Here is an 18,782-nt window from a genome sequence, read left to right on the forward strand (position 1 = left end):
CAGATTTTCATGGCAGCCTCAAAAAAACCCACAACAAACCTCCACCACCACCACCACCACCAGTTAAATCAGGAAGAGCATTGTAGGTAGTTAATTAATTATTGGGTAATGTTAATTACATGTGTATGTGCTCCTGTAATACATAAAATAATATGTTGAAGGAGGGAATTAGAGAGATGGCTGGTTTTGCATTTGTAAAGAGAGCAGCAGTCTTTATTTTTGAAAACAGCTGGGGGCTGGTTTGGCAGCAAAATCTTAGCCCAGCAGTTGTCATGCTTTGCCATCTGCTCAGACAAAGTACACTCTAAGCAAGGTTGACTCCTGAGCTAAAACTGAGACAGTGTGCCATGTATACACAGACTGTTCTTGTTGGTGACTGTAGGGTCCCAAAGCTGCTCAGACCCCTGCCCATCAATGCCATTGGAAAATCAATGGCCTCAACGCCTTTTCTTCTCCTTTACTGGCTACACCCATTGCGATGCTCTCTTCCATGCATGGGAAGGCTGCTGCAGCTCTTGCCAGCTCTGATCCTCTCCTTGCTCACCAGTGCTTTCCTCCCTCCTTCTAGAACATGTGAAGGCAGTGGGGATTAACACTGGGGGTGTGCAGAGCCAACTGGCAGAAGGAAAGCATGACGAGCTATGCATCCTTGTTGGGCTATGGGGTTTGATTCATACAACTGAAACTCTGAAATGAGGTTTGCAAAGATAAAATTCAAGAGAAAAATTCAAGCTGACCTCTTGCCACACTAAAGGCTGGGATCTGTGCTAAGCGAAACAGATACTAGGTCTCTGCTACCTTCCACACCAAATGACAGTGATAACTGGACATGTATTTAGGAAATTTTAAATAAAAAAATAACTTCTGAACCTCACTCAAAACAAAACAAAACAAAAGAGAAAAAAAAAGAGGAAAAAAAAAAGAGAAAAAAAAAAGAACCCAACACAAAACAGAAAAAAAATTCTGTCTTGGTGGAAAATTTTTGTGGTTTTTTTCCAACAGAAGCTGAGGAAATCATTATTCTCCCTGTCACTCTCCTTCCTGCTCGAAAAAGTGGGCAGGGAATGAGAGAAAAAGCTGGTAAAGGAAGAAAAAAAAGAAAAAAATGCATTTTTTAAAAGTAGGAGGGGATTTTTGTTATGGAAAAACTTGCAACATACCTTTAACACAGATGAGTCCACCCATCTGGTGGGAGGGCTGCATGCCTGCCCAGCATGGGCTGGGAGACAGACCAGTTGCCTTTCTGTGGTGGACAGACATGGTGGTAGCACCTTGTCCCAGCTCCAGAGTCCACCAGCAGCTGTGACATGGGAATAGAAGAGAGATGGAGGAGGTGGCAGATGATGGGAATAGACCAAGTCAGTGCTAAGAGTGAGAGACCAGAAGGAATCTGCACTGCAAACTGTCTTGGAAAATCTATCACTGTGTTAATGCAAACGTCAGAATTTGACTCAAAGGTATATTTTTCCGTATGAAACCCAGGGCCTTAAATTCCACGTGAAGCAACTGGCAGAACTGTGGTGAGGTGCGTATTTGTCTCTGTAAGATTTCAACCTTTCTAGCTCAAATAACTACTTACCTCTTTGGTTATCTGATCCCTTTGGTTATCAGTACCTCAGGGGATTTCCGTATTCCAGTAAGCTCAATTCCTTACTCAAGATTATTTGGGTCAAATTATTATTTGCATTTCTGGGACCTGATTAAAATTTCTGATTAAAACTGCAGATGTGAAGCAGGGCGCCGTCAGCATCTGATGATGGGCACCTTTCAAATCAGTGGCCGTGAGTAGGAAATTCAGCATGAATGGGGCTGCTGGGCTGTTAGCTCCTCTGGTGCTTTTCCTTTTTCACCTATGTAGGCCTAGCTCTTTGGAGTTATTTGAACATAATCGTGGCAATCTCTGTGTACATAAACTAATACACAGAAACGCTTTTTCACAACCCGAGGCTGTAAACTCTCCTCCATACATGTTTGTATTTAGCTCAAAATGGCTGGTTGCACAGGGAGCTTCCAGACAGTATAGTGTGGAAACCATAAATACAGTAGTTCAGATACAAGAAAGGCTAGGAGACCGTTGGTTCAGAGTTCCTGGAAAGCTTGGGATGGTGTACAAATGAGGTCATATCTAAAGCATCTTCAAATATGTCTCTAAAGCAAATGTTGCACAATCAAATTAAGGCTTCAGAGGAATAAAAAAATAGAGACAGATTTGTTTTTCTGTTCAACAAGACAAGTATGTTATACTTTATGATTTCCACAGAAAAATGTGGACTTCAAAATTAAAGCCACAGCTGTGTTGTCAGTCTAACAAAGTATATCAGACTGGGACATACAGAGCTGTGGACCACTGCAAAAAACCCAAGGAGTTCTCTCCTTCTCTTTCTAGTAGAAATATGTAGTTTCCTAGGCTTTCCCTTTTGGTCTAATGTGTGTATTCATGCAGTAATTATCTTTTTTCTCAGTGTCAGAGACCAATGAGCACTAGAGCAGTGCTGCAGATTGCTTCAGCTACCTCCTGCTGTCCCCACATGTAGCTCTGATCTTATTTGATAGATACTCTCAAGCTGTGTTTCTTAATGAAACTGTCTTTAAAATAGCATTAAGTGGGTTTACAGAGCTACAGTTTTTTTAGGCTTGTGTATCTGAGGCAATTTCATATGTTTGAAATTCCTTCATCAAGCTTTTGTTCAGCTGTTCCAAACAGACTTTTGCTCCCTGTAAAAGCTTTGCTCCTGCCTCATAGGACATCTTTGGTTGACTGAGTTTCTCTACTTGCACGTGGAAATAATTGCATGACACGAACAGTAAAATGGCTTCTACTTTCTGTGCTTATTTTACAGAAGGGGTTTGTTGGGTCTCTTTGTCAAATGCTTAAGACCTAGATTGTTTAAAAAGGAGTTGTGGCTTAAGCTGATCCAGGGATTCTTGTCTAAAGTCTCATAATCTGCCTTCACAGACCTTCCTGAAAACATTGAGGCTCTTCACAGTTTTCAGGTTGACTATCCCTATCCACCTGGCAATTTTGGAAGTGAAAACCTTTAAACATCTATAAATTCCAAGATGCCTTGAGCAAAGAGTTTTCATGGGGTGTCTGAAGTTCTCAATGTTTCAAATACAATATCACTAAATAATAGTGTGTCTTGAAAAGGCTGCATCGTAGCAGTTCTTCATGTTCTTGTCAACCTCTTTCAAGTAGACAAGAAGCCTCCATTTTCAATCAACAAAAGTGAATAAAAATGCTTAAGTAGGTCAGTCTTGTGGCTTTAAGATGCAACTCCTAGACTGTATAATAGACTTAGAAAACTGGAATTTCCCTAAATAAGAGAAAAACAAAGGATTGCAAACGAATCTTCATTTGTCTTTTGCACTTGAACTTGTAAACTTACACATGAACACTCTGCCATTCGCATGTTTACACATACTGAAGTGCAAGTGGAAGGCCTGGTGAGGTAGCTGGGCACTGTTTGTGTGGTTTGTGCAGAGCATAGTTGGGTTTGCATACACTGATGTGGTGTGGTGCATTTCTGCAAAGGGAAATCTGAGGCCACTTCTGCAGAGTGTGTTAACCTCACATCTCCTGGTCATTCAACCCTTCTCTCAGGAGCACACATACAAAATTAGGTAATGTGTTGAATGTGAAACTCAAAGTGCTTAGCCCTATCTAGCACCAAAATCTGTTAGAACGTTCATTGCAGCACGTGTTTGATTTCTTTAATAATAGTCAAACAATACGTAACAGTTTCATCTGAAGAAGGAAGGAAGATAAAGTTGTTGACGTTTACAGTTCTGGTGCTAAAATTTTCAGCATTATGAAAAAAGGCCCTTGATTTCTTTGTTTCTGAGTTTGTAGAACTAAAAAGACGTTTATCTAAGCAAACATTTCAAGATTTAAGATTGCCTTTTTTAAGATTTTAAGATTGCCATTCCACTGTTACCTCTAGGAGGTTGCTGTGATGTCAGGAACATCCTTATTGTCAAGGAAATAACAGCCCTTCTCTCTTGTTTGTGTCAGGATTTCAGGTTTGGTTCCTTCAGGGATACAAGCATTGCTTGTATTTCTGCAACTCTGTGACAGAAGAGATTTGTTTAGTTTTTGTTTTGCCTTTTGGTATTGTTTCAGTCTTGCTTAGATTAGGCATAGCTGTGTAAAAATCCCAAACCAAGTAAAACAAATCTTTTATGTTCTGTCTGATCTCCCAGTCTTTTCATTCTGATGTGAAAACATTTTTATTTCTGATTTGCTACATACGAAAGCCAAAATGACTGAAATTTCAATTTTGTAATAAAGTTTGGCAGCTAGTAGATTACACAACGATGAGGGGAAAACATTGTTCTCTATGCATGAAACGTGAAAATTAACTATTCAAGCAAAATATTTTTTTAAAATGTTTAAGTTTTGTATATGAATCATCCCACTAATACTGGCATAAATCGTCTTCAAATACCCTAAGTAATACAAATGTTTGCTACTTGCTTGTTTGATTTTGAACTTGATTCAGTTGCTTTGACAAAATATTATTCCTGAGTAAGTAAAAGAGTAATTGTGTCCTCAGCCTTCAAGTGCGTGGCTGCAGCTGTGAGTCATCTCGTTACTTTCAGTGCTGTCTCGGGATCTGTAGTGACTGCAGCAGATCAGTGTACCGTGTCACCCAGCACTGGCCATGTCACAGGGCAGCCACGAGCCCTGCTGGTGAGCACATGGTGCGGGTGTTAGGTCAGTGCTGACTCAGAGGGGAAAGAAGTGCTCATTCAGCCCGTGGTGGTGTAAAGTGCTCTGAAAGTTAGGACCTCTGTTTAGGAAATTACTTCACCCACGCTCCTGTTTTCGTCCTTTTCCTACTAGGGTGGTGTGACAGATTCCTAACCTGAATTTGTGGAAATGAAATTTAAAAAGGGAGTGAATTTGACTTTCATATATCTAAGACTTTCATTTTTTTTTAATTAAGATTGTGAAAATTTATGTGTGTGCATATATGTTTGTATATACACATAAATGCAATCTCACATTTGCTTTGTACAGATAATTAAAAATCCTGTGACTGTGACCTTCTAAAGTTACAGCCCTATTGGTCAGCTAAAATTGCTTTTGGACAGTACAAGTCTGTGAAACCAGCCATGAGATTCCAAATCAGTTTCTTTCACATCTTCAAGTAACTTAGGAGTTGAGAGGGCTGGTTGTGATGCTAAACCTCTCACTCATCTGAAAATGGAGAGAATCAGGTGATGTCACCTGAAGCTCTCCTTCCTGACACCTATGGAAAGCTCTGTCGTCTGACTCAGGCTGTTGAATTGCATTTGGCAGGCCAGCCATAGCAACAGACAGTAGCTGAGCAGTGTATTTTAGTACCAGTACCTGTTTTTTCCTGTGGATTTTGAAATGTCAAGAAGACTATTGTGAAGTTCATAAACCTGTAAGGCACTGACACAAAAAATGGAATTCAAAAAGAAAACAGAAGGGGTCTTGAGTCTATGTTTCTTATGGCATTTTGTGAAGTTTTTTAAACCTGTGCAAAATGTCTGTCAAGAGACACTAAACTAACCTGTTGCGTTTTGTTTACTTGCTTTGCATGGATGTAAGTGATTAAATAAAATGTCAAGCAGTAAAGGATTCAGCATAATGATAGTACTGTTTTAGCTTGCTCTGCGTGGCTTGTTCTATTAATAAATGTTTGTGGTCGGGAAGGAACTCAGTCTCACTTTGCTGTAATATGTGCAGTATTAATTTTGGTTTAACACCTGCCAGGCAAAGATCCTCACCAGCCAAAGGCACTCTTCTCAACCGAGCTCCATCTGTTGTGCAGATCTTTGATTCTGATATTTCTACTGACTTGAGCCAAAGAAAAAGAAGAGCCAACTTGAAGAAAAAGTAAATCTCAAAGAGGAATGAACAGTTTTATCAAGGCTAAATATAGTAGCTCGTTGTCATATTTGTTTTAAGTCCTGCAAGGTAAACATGTATGGTTAGTTGTATTGTATGAGAAAACAGTCGTTCATATGGAGTATGGTTATGTTGTTGGCAGTATGATTATTGTTGTTCATGAAAGAACATTGATAGCTAAAGTCCAATCACATGATTTTTGCTGAAATGCTGCAGCCTTTAGAAAGATTTATTGATAGGAAAATTGCTGGAAAAAAAATTTACACACTTACTGTACTTAGCAGATAAAAAACCTAAGGATTCTGCTGTCATTCTTGCATACAAAAGATTAAAGCAGGATTAAAACTTCCTCAACTCTTTGAAAGACAGCTCAGGCTATTTGAAATAAGCATTCAAGTCTGTCAAAGGAAGTTAGCTTTCAATCCCCTGACAAAAGTTTTGTGATGAGTTTGTCACCTAGCTGACAAAACAATCATTAATTGCTCCAGTTGTCTTTGTTTTGCACTTAGAGTGGGTGAATTACTCTGTCAGAGCTGCCTGGACCACTTGGGTAAACAGTTGCCTCCCATGATACCATGGGAAGTCTACTTGATACAAATATGAGTGTGTTTTATGATCATCATGACTTCATACAACCACCCTCTAATTGTTAATTATTATTTGTGATAGCAGGGAGAAGAAACTTGCCTAAGAGAAATTATGATTCTGTGTGCTTCAGATCTGTAATTAATGGTTGAAAGTGCCATGAGTATTGTCAAACTCCATTGAATTCACTAGCAACTGCTGAGCTTTCAAAAATGTATAGAAATGCATTGACATACTTCAGAATTTGATTTATTCAGCATTATTTCTGGAGCTTGACTCTTGGTGTGGCTCTGGCCTGTAAACCAGAGACTCTCATCTCTACTCTTTTAGACTTAAAGGTGATTTTGTGCTGTCTAGTAATTCCTAAAAGCTCAGAATTTCCACAGAACCTCCCAATTGAGTAGATATTTCTTTTTTTCCTTAGTGCATTGCTGCATGTTGAACCTGTTTGTGCATTTATACGAAAGGTATCATTGCAAGGATGCCGTCACTAACTGTGGCTTCAGTGCTTGTGCATATTGCTTATTTATGTATAACAGTATAGAAATGAATAGAAGATATCAAGCAAATTTTACTTCTACTTCAGTGCCTACAGCAGCATCCAATGCTGCTAAAAATAAAAAGGTATAAAACTACAGTATGATTAAGTCCAATCCTGCCTGTAACATAGAGTCCTTCTGCCTGAAAAGAGAGCAGACGTTATAATATGTTGTATTTGTTTTCTTTGCATAGGTGTTCTTTTCCTTGCAGGCATCTGCATCTGCCATTTTTTTATGAAATGAATTATTTGATTTCATGGTATGCAACAGCAGAGAAATACTGTTTGAGATTATAATTAGTATTTCTTCATGGGAAACAGAATAACAGCCACACTATTAACTGCTGAAACTTCCTCCTGGCTCTTTCCAGTAAAATGTGAACAAAGATGTGAAAACCCAATCTCTTTCAATTCCTTAAACGCAGGGATTGCTCCCTTTGGTTTCAAAAGGGTGGAAACTGAAGACAGAATTAATTTATTTAGGGACTTCCCTGTCAATTAGAGGTTAATACTGAAGGCTATCAGTATAGCAGAGATCTGTGGAGGCACAAAACCTGTAAAATAGATTAAAAAATGTTCAAGAAAACTGCATAGCTACTGGAACTGAATAGTGGCTATACAATTGAAAACTTTTGTCATGAAATCTGAATGTTTATATTTCAGGTTTCAGCAGTCTGCTTCCACATCTTCGGCTACTAGACAGTCATTAGCAAGTGATAAAGAATATACGAATTAGCTGCTGGCATTGAGCCAAAATAGAAACATCTGTGTTTTTGAATTGCCTGTAGATGTACAAAATTTTGTGCAGTCTTTTTTTCTTACCCCAATACCCAAAACGTGCTTAATGTGACAAAGTGTGATGCTTTAGAGCTCGCACAGGAGAAGAGATTGCCAACAAATGAAGATATATGTACTTTTTAATTACACCGCTAATGCAGGTTCCCAGCAAGCTTTTGGCTGGAAGAAGCTGAATTTGGTAGCATGGGTGCATTATGCTTCACTTCAGGGGGATCATTTAACATTGCCTTAGATTTGATTGTCACGATATCATGGCCACAATTTATTCTGCACATTGGCTGTCATAGGAATAGTAGATTGCAATTTGTTTAAAATAAGACAGAGAACTTCCTATCTTTCAATGCAAGTCATAAAAACCAGCACAATATGGAACAATGCAGGCAGTCTTAAAAATATATTACATATTTTCTTTCATTTTGGTTAAAGCCTTTCATATTCTAATTAAGGGACTTGAAAGTGTAAATTACTATGATAGAAGTATGCTTACAAGTAAATGTTTTATGATCACTAATTAACAGAAGTTGGTTTTATTCGTGCACATTCTGTATATTAATATTTGCATTCATCAGATCAGAAGTTATCAAGCTACAGAAACTGTACTTTCTGAAACATAACTGCAGCATGCACTCAGACAAAAATAAATTTCTCTATCAGATATGTTTTACTTTAACATTGTCAAAAATGTGCCACTTTCTAAACCTTTGTTTTAGGTGGTTTTTTTTCAGTGTGCTCATGGTACAGATTCCATTCTGTAGTTTACTCTGAGTATTTAACTGAGCAAGATTTGATTTTGATTGCATTAGAGAAGTTGGTATATACTCTTAAGACAGTACTGGACTTGTTGTTCATACAAAGATGCAAGTTTTCCATCACCAGGATTTCCCCATGTTGAGTCAACTCTGTGGGAGGAAGAAGGTGGATTTCCCAAGCAGAGAACAGAGATTAGCACTCGATTGGTGGTCATCATTAGATGGTGTCCTCCAGTAGCCTCAAATGAGGTATGAAGGAGTTGGGCATCTCTTTGGTAGTCAGCAAAAGCCTACAGAAGAGGCAACCAGCACAGATAAGGGGAGCAGCTACCACAGCCTTCCACCTCGCAGCTACCCATGTAACTCACCACTCACATGTGGCAGGAGAGACAGAGAAACAGCTATGCATGTGCTAAAAGCAGAAAGCTATATAACTTATCCAAGTTATTTTAATCTTCTTCTGTAAGTGAAATTAAGCTGAGTATATCAACTTTATATATGGAAAGATGTCTCTAATGGGGTCAGCTATCTGTCTGCAAATAGTACTGGATTTACAGTTCAATTTTTCTTGCTCCTTGGTCAAATACTTTTTAGAACCCACTGACACCAGGAGGTGGACCTGGTGGTTTTGAGTAGACTTTGAATGGCTGTGTGATCTGTGCTGTTTGCAGGTGCGTAGAAGATATGTACATGCTGATACTTAGAAATGTTTTTCCATGTTCTCCGAAGCATGATTATTTGGAGCTGTTGCAAAACACTAATGTTCTCCTCCCAGCCTTTGAATCAGTCTGGTGTTTAATTAGCAACAATGACAACAAGATTAAAAACAATACCCAAATTATATAAGAGTGGTAGGTTTCTGGATAGGCTGTTCACTTTTTTTCTCTGATTAGCAATTTGAACTTGTTTCTTGTGTTAAAACAATCCCAGGCTGGACCCTAGAGTTCACTGCATTGAAATAACCTTATAATGCTTACCAATAATTTTTAACTTGCATATGAGGGGCTAAGTGCTGCATGGTCCATGCAGGCCTGCCAAGAGTTGGACTTGATGATCTCAGAGGTCCTTTCCAATCTGGCTGATTCTGTGATTCTATACCCTGTGTGATACTTTCCTATCTGGCACTCCAGCCGTTCATGGCTGCAGGTTGGCTCATGAATTTGAATGTGTTGTAGGACACGGGCAGCCATTTGCCTGCAGTTAGGACAGGGTTGGATAGAACAGCTGAACAAAAAAGCAGCAGAGCAGCTGAACAAATGGAGACCTATAGTCACCTCCCATCCTATTTTCTAACAAATCGAGCCAAGTCACCCTCTGCAGTTACCCGACAACTTCTCTTTATTCCATCCTTCTCACCAGGACCTCCACCATTGTCTTGTGTTTGACTTCACCAATTTACAACACCCACCGGGATCCCTCAAGATGCTTTCTCTATGCTTTCCCTTTCATCCAGCATCTCTGGCAGCTCAAGGGGGCTACAGCTCTCAGAAGTCTGCAATCTCTCCATTAGTGGGAGCATTACATACTTACCTTCAGTTCAGGTTCTACAGCCCCACCTTACTGGTCTTGAAAGCCTGTCCCAACCTGATCTACCAAATGTTGTTTTGCTTCATGACACACTTTCACCATTGTGTTCAGGCCAAGGGGATTTCACTCTAAAGCAAATATACCTGGTTATGAGCAAGTTGTTTTCTGTTGTGACATTCAGTCATTAAATAATTTCTGGAACACAGTACAGCTGCCAAAACACACAGCACACCATCTTGGCAACCATGCCTATCCAGTACCCAATGCTGGGTTAGTGGTTCAGGCTGGTTGAACAAGTGCACTGTGCTCCAAGGGGGCTGGAGGGAAGCAGAACCTGGCAAAAGATTTATTAATATCGTGTTGGGTCTGGCTGAGCTGAAGTTCACTTCCCCATAGCAGCCCTCACAGTGCTGTGCTTTGCACTGGCAGCTAGAAGGGTGTTGACAACACACTGGTGTTTTGGCTACTGCTGAGCACAGCACCAACACTGTAACATTCCTTCCTCAGTCGAGGGCAAGATGCTGGGAGGGGACACAGGTAGGCCAGCCGACCCAAACTGACCAAAGGGATATTCCATAGCTTATGACATCATCTCAGATACAAAAGCTGAGGCAAGGAGCAGGGAGGCGGGCATTCATTGTCTCCAGTGGCTGCCTGCTGAGGCACCATTGTGCATGCTGAAGTCCTGCTTCTTGGGAGAGGCCGACCATTGCTGCTGAGGGGAAGCGGAGAATAAACCCTGCTATCTTTCGCTTTACTTTTGCGCACACAAGTTTCTGCTTTGCTTTTGCTTTAAATAAACTGCCTTATCCCAACCCACGAGTTGTTTTCCACCTTACTCTCTCCCCTGTCTGGCTCGGAAGGGGAGCGATAGAGCGGCTGGGTGGGCACCTGGTATCCAGCCAAGGTTAACCCACCAAAAATATGTATGTTTTCCTTTAGCTGAAGTGCCCCAAATGTAATTGCTGGCACATTAGCCACGATGGCCCTGGAGTTTCAGAGTCCCTCTTAGCCCTTGGTATAGAAACCAAGGCCACATGCTTCTCTGCTGTGGGCCATTGTGTGTATGCATGTACCCCTAGTAGCTTCTGAACCTGTTGGCCAACTTCAAGAAGCCTGCTGTTACGACCTGTCCCAGAAGGGGGTGGGGCAGGGGGGGTAAACCAGGTTCTTAATAAATCCCTTGGGGTGGCTTAGAGTGAAATGGCACTAAATAATTGGTGTTTGAAAACATATATATATGTAGGGTTTATTTTAGAACAATTTTGTTTCAAAGATAAATAGGTATGTTGCCATTTTGGGTGTTATCATATATATCTATCATCTATAGCAATATAGTATAAAGATAACCTTTAGGGAAAGTGCATAAAGGGGAGAAAGGAAAGACAGGATAAGGGGAAGGGAGAGTAAGGGAAAGAAAAGATGAGAGTGGAAAAATGTATATAGTCACCACCTACGGGGTCCTGCGATGGAACTTGGTAGTTGCAGCTTCCTTGTCTGTCAGTTGAAGTGGTGGTCTTGATCCATTGGGGATGGGGGAGGGAAGCCCACACACTCAAAGAAGTTATGTTATATCCATTGATAAATGTCACAGGCCATGCCACAAGCCTCCAATATCTCCTGTGCAGAGTTCCTGTGAGGAGCACAGTAAAAGGGTTTTTCCCTTTCAGGATTGCAGGGGGATGGGCTTTGATGGGCTACGCCATGAACCTGCAATATTTTGGACAGCCCAGCGCAGAGTCCATGTGTCGGGCGTGATAAACGTGACTCTTCCTACCTTTTTAGGACTTGATACCTTCAGCAGCACTGGTGGTGGGGATGGGTCTGGCTGCCTCTTCCTAGACTGCAAAAGTCCCCTGGCAATCCTAGAATGTGTAAATCATTGACCGTTTCAGTCTCTGACACCTGCCTAGTTGCTATTGAGGACAGGAGCAATTTTGTGAGTGTCTTGAGAACTGGTAAGCAGTTAGAGAAGTCCTGAAGTGCAAGTCAGATGTAGGACTCACACCTGGGGGAAGTAAGGCTTCTTTGGTTTGCTGCTTGTGGAACCTCTTGATCTAACTTTAGCACTTCTCCAAATGCCAGAAAAGGTGATTAAAGTGGACTCTGAAATGTTTGCTTTGAACTCTTCAGAAATTATGAGCAGGATCTGATAAGAGGGTCCAGATCACTGAAGGACTCCATACACTTATGTAGGGACAGAAAAGTTAAATGCAGAAGATTTATTTGAGGAGAAAAAAGAGTTTTTGCTCAAGGAGGTTTTGGCTGCTAGGAAAGCTAGGCCTGGAAAAGATCAGTGTGGGAAAATTCCATTTTTTACACCTACTGATGTTTATTCTCTGCCTGTTTGGAGAAGTAGGATTCCTGTGTAGAGCTAACACTTTCTCATAGACATGCTGTGAGGGCCCTGGTGGGGAGAGAGCGTCTATAAAGGACAGGGGAGAACACACCTTTGAAGTTTTGCGCATGGTAAAGGTGTTATAAACGCACCAGAAACAGGCCTGCTGCTACGCTCTTTCACCTGCTCTCTAAATTAACACTGTTTTTAGGGTTTCCAACTTCAGAATAAAAATGTCCTTAATACCTTAGCTGTGGTTTGGTCCTCTGTGTTATCTGCAGGTAATTCTTACAACCTAGCAGGAGGGGATGCTGAGGCCATATGCATGCCTGAGCAATTACTCCTTTTTACAGTCCCATTCCAATTATGCAGGGTTCGAAGCCCATCTCACCTACCTGTTGCGGATGTGATTGTATAAAAATTACAGCATTTGCCTAGCATTGTTTCTGCCAAGGACTCTTGCATGCTTGGAGTTAGCATACGACTTGATTCCTGGGAGGCTTTTCTCTCAAACAGGCTCCATTCTAGAAGCTAGGAAGCATTCTTGACCCTTCCCAGAAAAATCTTTGTATTTTTTGCTGTAATGATTTACCAGGAGAAATGGAGTATATCTGTGCACCTCAGCATTAGGATGTGCAGCTCAGATTCCCATCTGGTCTTCCAGGGCTGCTTCTGTCTTCTTATCCAACAAATATGTGCACGGTCCTTTAAATGGATAAAATACAGAGGCAGTGCTGGAAACAGAGACCAGTCTGCAGAAACACCTTTCCCAAGAAACAGATTTCTTAGTTATTGGACAAGAGGTGTGCCATTAAATCCCTGGCTTCCCGGCTGTCTCTCGAACTGCCTGTGGAGTTGTCCTTGTAGAATTAGGCAGCAACTGATTGAGATTTTTCCAGCACTTTGGATTCAGCTGCATCATTTCCATCAAAATCCCTTTTACACAGCAGAGAGCAAAAGCCAAAAAGTTGGGTTTGTGTTACATCACATTAAAATATTTTGACTTCATAGGGGAAAAGCTTGAAACTCCAACAAATGCTTTTGGTCATGCACAAAGAAGTCCTTTGAACAAAACCATAAGGCACTTAGGTGGCCTGCAGTTCTGTGGAATAGTCTGGGTGCTTTGCAGATCACCCAGAACTGCCTAAGTCCTTTCTGCTTCTGTCTCATGTATTGGAGCCAAACTCTCTTATACTCCCCACTGCATTCCAGAAGCATAGAGAGTGGGAGGTCAGTTCCTTAATGCTGATAAGGATTCTCCTATGCTGCAAGACAGTCTAAGAGATGATCTCATCTTTTTTCATCAGCTGGGGATGATGATGAGAAAGGAAAAGCAAGAAAAAGTCTTTGAGTAATTCGAAGTCCATTTTCACTGTACTTTATCTTGCATCCTCTTACTTGTGCCAAACAGGACAGACATGAGATGAGTTTATTTTCCATCTGCCTGATTTTGGCAGTATCTTCTTGGAGTCTACCACTTAAAGCTGGAGAGATCTTGAAGAAAAAGTAATGCAAAAGCAGTGGCTGTCTGCCCTTGCCCCATATATGGCCTTGGTATCTGGGTTACTCTGCTTTGTCTGGTACATATCTGTGATATCCTGTCTATTTATAGCCAGCTCTGTTTCCTGTCCGCAGTCACCAGCACCATTGTATCTCCTGGTCTGTGCAGTGGTCTGGAAGCACAGATGTACACACAGGCCAGAAGTTGTCAACATCTGTTTTTTAACTGGGACAACTAGGATAAAGGTTTAGCGTGGATGAGCTTCCTTGACCATCAAGAACTGTAGATGGGGAGAAGGACATTCCCTCATGCTGCAGCTTTGAATAGAAGGAGCTGCAGGTCTTTCTCTTGGTCAGTTTCAGCTCCAAAAACCAGAGTGGAAAGAGTTCTTCCCATCTCCAACCCTGAGAAAGGGGATTTTCATGGTCCCAAGTGCCGTGCCAGCAAGCTGGCTGGCAGTCCCAGGAGAGAAGCTCTGCACCAGGCTGGCTTGGTTCCCAGAACAAAGCTGTCATCTTCTCATTTCTCATGGTCTTAGTGGCTTCAGCACAAGCAGTGAGACCTCATCCTCTAAATCTCTGCAGTGTGTGGCCCTGACACTTTGCAGCATAGACCTTGTCCACAGCTGGACACAGTGTTCCACTTGGTGCTTTTGCTGAAGGTGACAGCACCACAAACCACCTTCTTCGGGGAAATCCTCAACACCCTCTGGTGGTGTCCCAAGCCTCTTCTTCCCATTTTTAACAGTACAGTCCTTATTTCGCTAAGCTGAAGCATATGCCTAACAAAAGGACATACACCTCCTCCTTGGATCCACCTAAAGCAAGAAGAGCTTCACGTATTTTTTAAAAAAAGAAATCTCAGTGTCCTGAAAGTACCTTTCAAATGCAACTGCAGGATCTACATAACTGAAACTTTTGCCCTGATCTGGTTATCATCCTCAGGCAGTTCCTGACAAAAGAAGATTATAAGTGAGGGTTTGTGGTAAACGCAACTAAAAAAAAAGGCATCTTCTGTGTTTTTGCAATGTGTTCAAAGCAGTTTGGGCACTGAGCACAGAGAACTCATTTTCATTTCACCTGAAATGCCATTATGTTTATTAAATTGGGAGTGGCATTAATCCTAGAACATAACCAAATCTTTTTGTGATTTTACATTTGTCATAACTGAAAGATCTCATTAAATAGTTCTCTATACCTCTAAATAACACTGCCTGTCATGTAATATTTCTCTCAAATTTTCTTCAGTGACTTTGTATCAGAGCTGAAAATGAGCTATCACAGAAAATAAAATGGGACTAAAATAACAGTCCTTTGTATTAAATTTAACATTTGGCTTCTGTCCCAGAGTTTTCCACATCCATATTAGAATCAGATGGTAGCCTAAGATGAAAAGATTTCCTGGATGGGTTTTATTCTGATTCTTATTAAAGGACTGATAACTGACTGAAGGCAAGATACTTGTTGTAGTAAAAAAGCCTGCCTAATATCAAAGGCTGGATGGACACAGTGACCTGTATTATTGTTAGGCCTCCCTACTTGATCACATTTCAGTGTCATAAAATTATTCTGCTGGTGAATGTGAAGTATAAAAATTCCAGCAAAAAGCTCGGGCTGGCAGGTATTGCTGCTGTGGGCACACTGCTTCATGCTTTGTCACTGACCCAAAGCCAAGTCAAGGGTTTAATATCAAAAGGCAGTGTTGGTGACAGCACAGTGTAGCTATATTTATTTTATTCTTAATTATTTGCATTCCTGAAAGGCACTCCCTTGTCCTGAGTTACCTGTGGAACTGGTATCACGTGTGATGTGACAGCATGGGGCATCCCCACTGGTATTGCTCAGCCTTCTTCAGAAACTGTGTATCCTCTGCCCTATCCCCAAACCAGCACTTGCCCCAGGTTCTTTTGGCAATCTGTAGACAGAAAGGTCAAAGGGACCTAAATGCTCTTCAGAAAGCAATCTTCCCTTTACTCAAAGCAGCTTTGTATAGTTCTTATGTATTAGTGGATTTAAATGGTACAAATATTTTCAGGCTCTGGGTGTTCTATGCAAAAACAATTGCTTTTGATAAAATGTAGGAGTGGTGCTTTGTAATGTTGCTGTTCTGCTGTAGTGGAAACTGCAAGCATGATATTGGAGCTACAAATTAGATTTTGGAAAGCAGCACTTCTGTAAGGAGTCTGCTGCTTCAGACCAACAGGCTTTAATCAGCATTTTCATGGGAATATTTTGCCTGTGTTTTGTCGCAGTATCTTCAGCAACAGAAGGAGAGCAGCAATTGCAGACTGCATTGGCCATTGCAGTTTGTGGTCTCACGGAGTGTTGAAGATTAAATATGCTTTATAGGTATTTTATGCTGTTTTTCTAAGTGCACTTTTTTAAAGCAACTGGTATGTGGTTTGAATTTATAACCAGAGAATCATTTCATCAGCACTGGGTGTTTACAGCACCGATGTCAACATCTGAGCTTACACCCAGTGCTCCTTTTACAATCCATGGAGAGAAATGTACATGTTTACAGGAGTAATTTATCTGATTATTTTAGACATCTTCTTTCCAGTGAAAGAGACTGTATTCTAGAAGAGCCAGTTTCTCTTCTTAGCAATAATTAATCCTATCATATTTAGTTTAGGAGGTGTTAGCTGTAGTTAGGTGACATGGATCCCATGTAGTGTGTTTCTGAATAGAACTGTGTTCTCACTTGTCTACTAACTCTGTCCATATGAAGGCTTTTTTTTTTCCTTTTAGAAATTATCAGATTATCATAGAGAACACACAAAGAGATCTGTTGTGTATGTAAGAAATGATTGATTCAGTCCCTACAAGATTTTTACCACTGACAGTTACAGCTACCTTAATGCTTACTGTGAAAGCAGTTTTGGTAGTTGTATTGATCCTATCCTCCTCAGGTACCAGCTGGATGCTAAACATCCTTTTGGTGAAGAGTGTGTTCTGTTGAGTACTTGGACAATTCTAAGGGACTTAACACTGAGCCAAAATCTCTAAGAGAAAATGGGACCTCCTTGCACTCTCCTGAAAACAGCTTCAAGGAGGTCAGGTGAATGGGGCTGTAGCACATATGTGCCTGTTTTCAGGAGTGTTACAACAAGTGGCATGAGGGATAAGCAAGCGTAATGTGTACTGGTGAACAGTGTTGATGTCCTGTTCATTTGGGTTCACCTGGTGGATTCATTCAAATAGAAGTAAAGCCCCAAAGCTTCTCTACTCAAGATGAGTTTGCCATATATGACAATGTACAAAGGATAAGTAGCATCTTAGGCGACAGAAGAATTTCCTGTGAACAGCTCTCAGCAAAAAAAAAGAAAAGTAGAGTAATACCTACTAACTAAAGAATCGAAGTTATTTCTGAAGTGTAATGTAAATGTAGTGGCCAGTCTTCGCGAATGAAGAACCGGGGAAGGTCTTTACACCTTCCAGCCTGCGCATTGGATTTTTTAGGTGAGACACAGTGTGCGCAGAACTGAGCCCACCCTTTAATCCTGAGGTTCATCTGCCGGGGCCAAGCAAGCTTGGACGGTGGCAGCGAGGTCCTCAGGACGTAGATGGATTGCCTTATGGGCTAACGAGCTCCATCTGCCCTGGGAGTGGCCCCGACCGGGAATTGAACCCGGGTCTCTGCGGTGACAGCACAGCGCCTTTACCCTCTAGACCACCAGGGGCTCATTCTGAAGTGTATAAACAGTGTCACAGAATAGGGGTAATATGGTGTCATTGATCCCATATTTGTAATTTGTCACTATATCCTACTGGTGCAAGCAGATTGATTTTCAGAGGATGATGGCTGCTGGAAAGACGGTCCTTGAAAACCTTTCTTGTTCACTGCCCCAAAATCTATAATTGCTTTTGGAAGTCTTTGCTTTGGTGTACAGTTCTGATATCTGGATTACTGACGTCCAAAACCTGAAGTCTCCCTTGTATGTCCACTGAGGTTTTCTCTGATTAATCTTCTAGTTGATTATGTAATTAATTTTTCTACATGAACATATGCTCTGTTTAATTAATTAATTCTTTCACCTCAACTTTGCTTATGCTTATTCCTTCCTTTGTCTAGGTCTCACATTAATATTTGCAGCATTACCTAGTGACACATATATGCATTTTCTTTCTTTTATTTTTTCCTCTTACAGATTTAACTGTAATTGCACCAGGCCTTTTGAAGACTTTACCAACAGATCAGCAGCTGAACAAGCTCGCGAGGAGGCTGGGACCCGAATGGGAGCATGTGGTTCTGTGCCTGGGTTTGTCCCATACTGACATCTATCGATGTAAAGTCAATCACCCTCACAACCTGCAGTCACAGATTGTAGCTGCATTTGTCCTGTGGAGGCAGCGTTTGGGGAAAAAAGCAACAATTCAAAGTCTGCAAGACAGTCTGATAACAGCAGAAGTGGATCCTTCTGTGATACAGTACATGCTTGAGGGAAGCCATGCTATTGATTGAGAGCTTCCACGTACTTTGTTAAATTAAATATAGAGAATGGAAATATGTGTTGAAAATTGGATGCCTCAAACTGGAAAAAAAAATAGTGTTGGGGAGTGTGATTTTATTAAGCTTAAACATTCCAGTTTTCTCTGGCACCTTGTGACTTGTAATTCTTTTCATGCCAGATTAATTTTTAGCAGGCATTAAAAAATGGATCACTGTTTCCTGTTCGCTTTTGTGCTATTTCAGTGGGGATATAGGGTGACAAAGTTCTTGCAAGCAGGCAGCCCTGCAGTGAGTTCAGCAAGGTTTCTGATTTCACTGAGGGAGCAACGCTTGGTTTAACCTCTTATCTGGACTATGTAGGAGCCTTTTTTACTGCTGTTTGGTGCTATATCCCTGATATCTCAGCAAGAAATGGA

The 18,782-nt window shown here is 41.0% G+C and overlaps 1 protein-coding gene across 4 annotated transcripts in view; it reads left to right on the plus strand.

Annotated features, from left to right (window-relative positions):
- The window catches only part of CRADD (CASP2 and RIPK1 domain containing adaptor with death domain), an 82,399-nt gene extending 63,819 nt beyond the window's left edge, over positions 1-18,580 (plus strand). For all 4 annotated transcript variants that reach the window (XM_027893480.1, XM_027893479.1, XM_027893477.1 and 1 more), the window contains exon 3: positions 18,065-18,580. In XM_027893480.1, coding sequence (XP_027749281.1) covers positions 18,065-18,378 — 314 coding nt within the window. In that variant the 3' untranslated portion in view covers positions 18,379-18,580. The remainder of the gene's footprint in view (positions 1-18,064) is intronic.
- Positions 18,581-18,782: the final 202 nt, after the last annotated feature.

Source organism: Empidonax traillii, unplaced genomic scaffold, assembly GCF_003031625.1.
Source record: "Empidonax traillii isolate 1590-97213 ecotype Southwest subspecies unplaced genomic scaffold, ASM303162v1 scaffold389:size961896, whole genome shotgun sequence".
Taxonomy (NCBI): domain Eukaryota; kingdom Metazoa; phylum Chordata; class Aves; order Passeriformes; family Tyrannidae; genus Empidonax; species Empidonax traillii.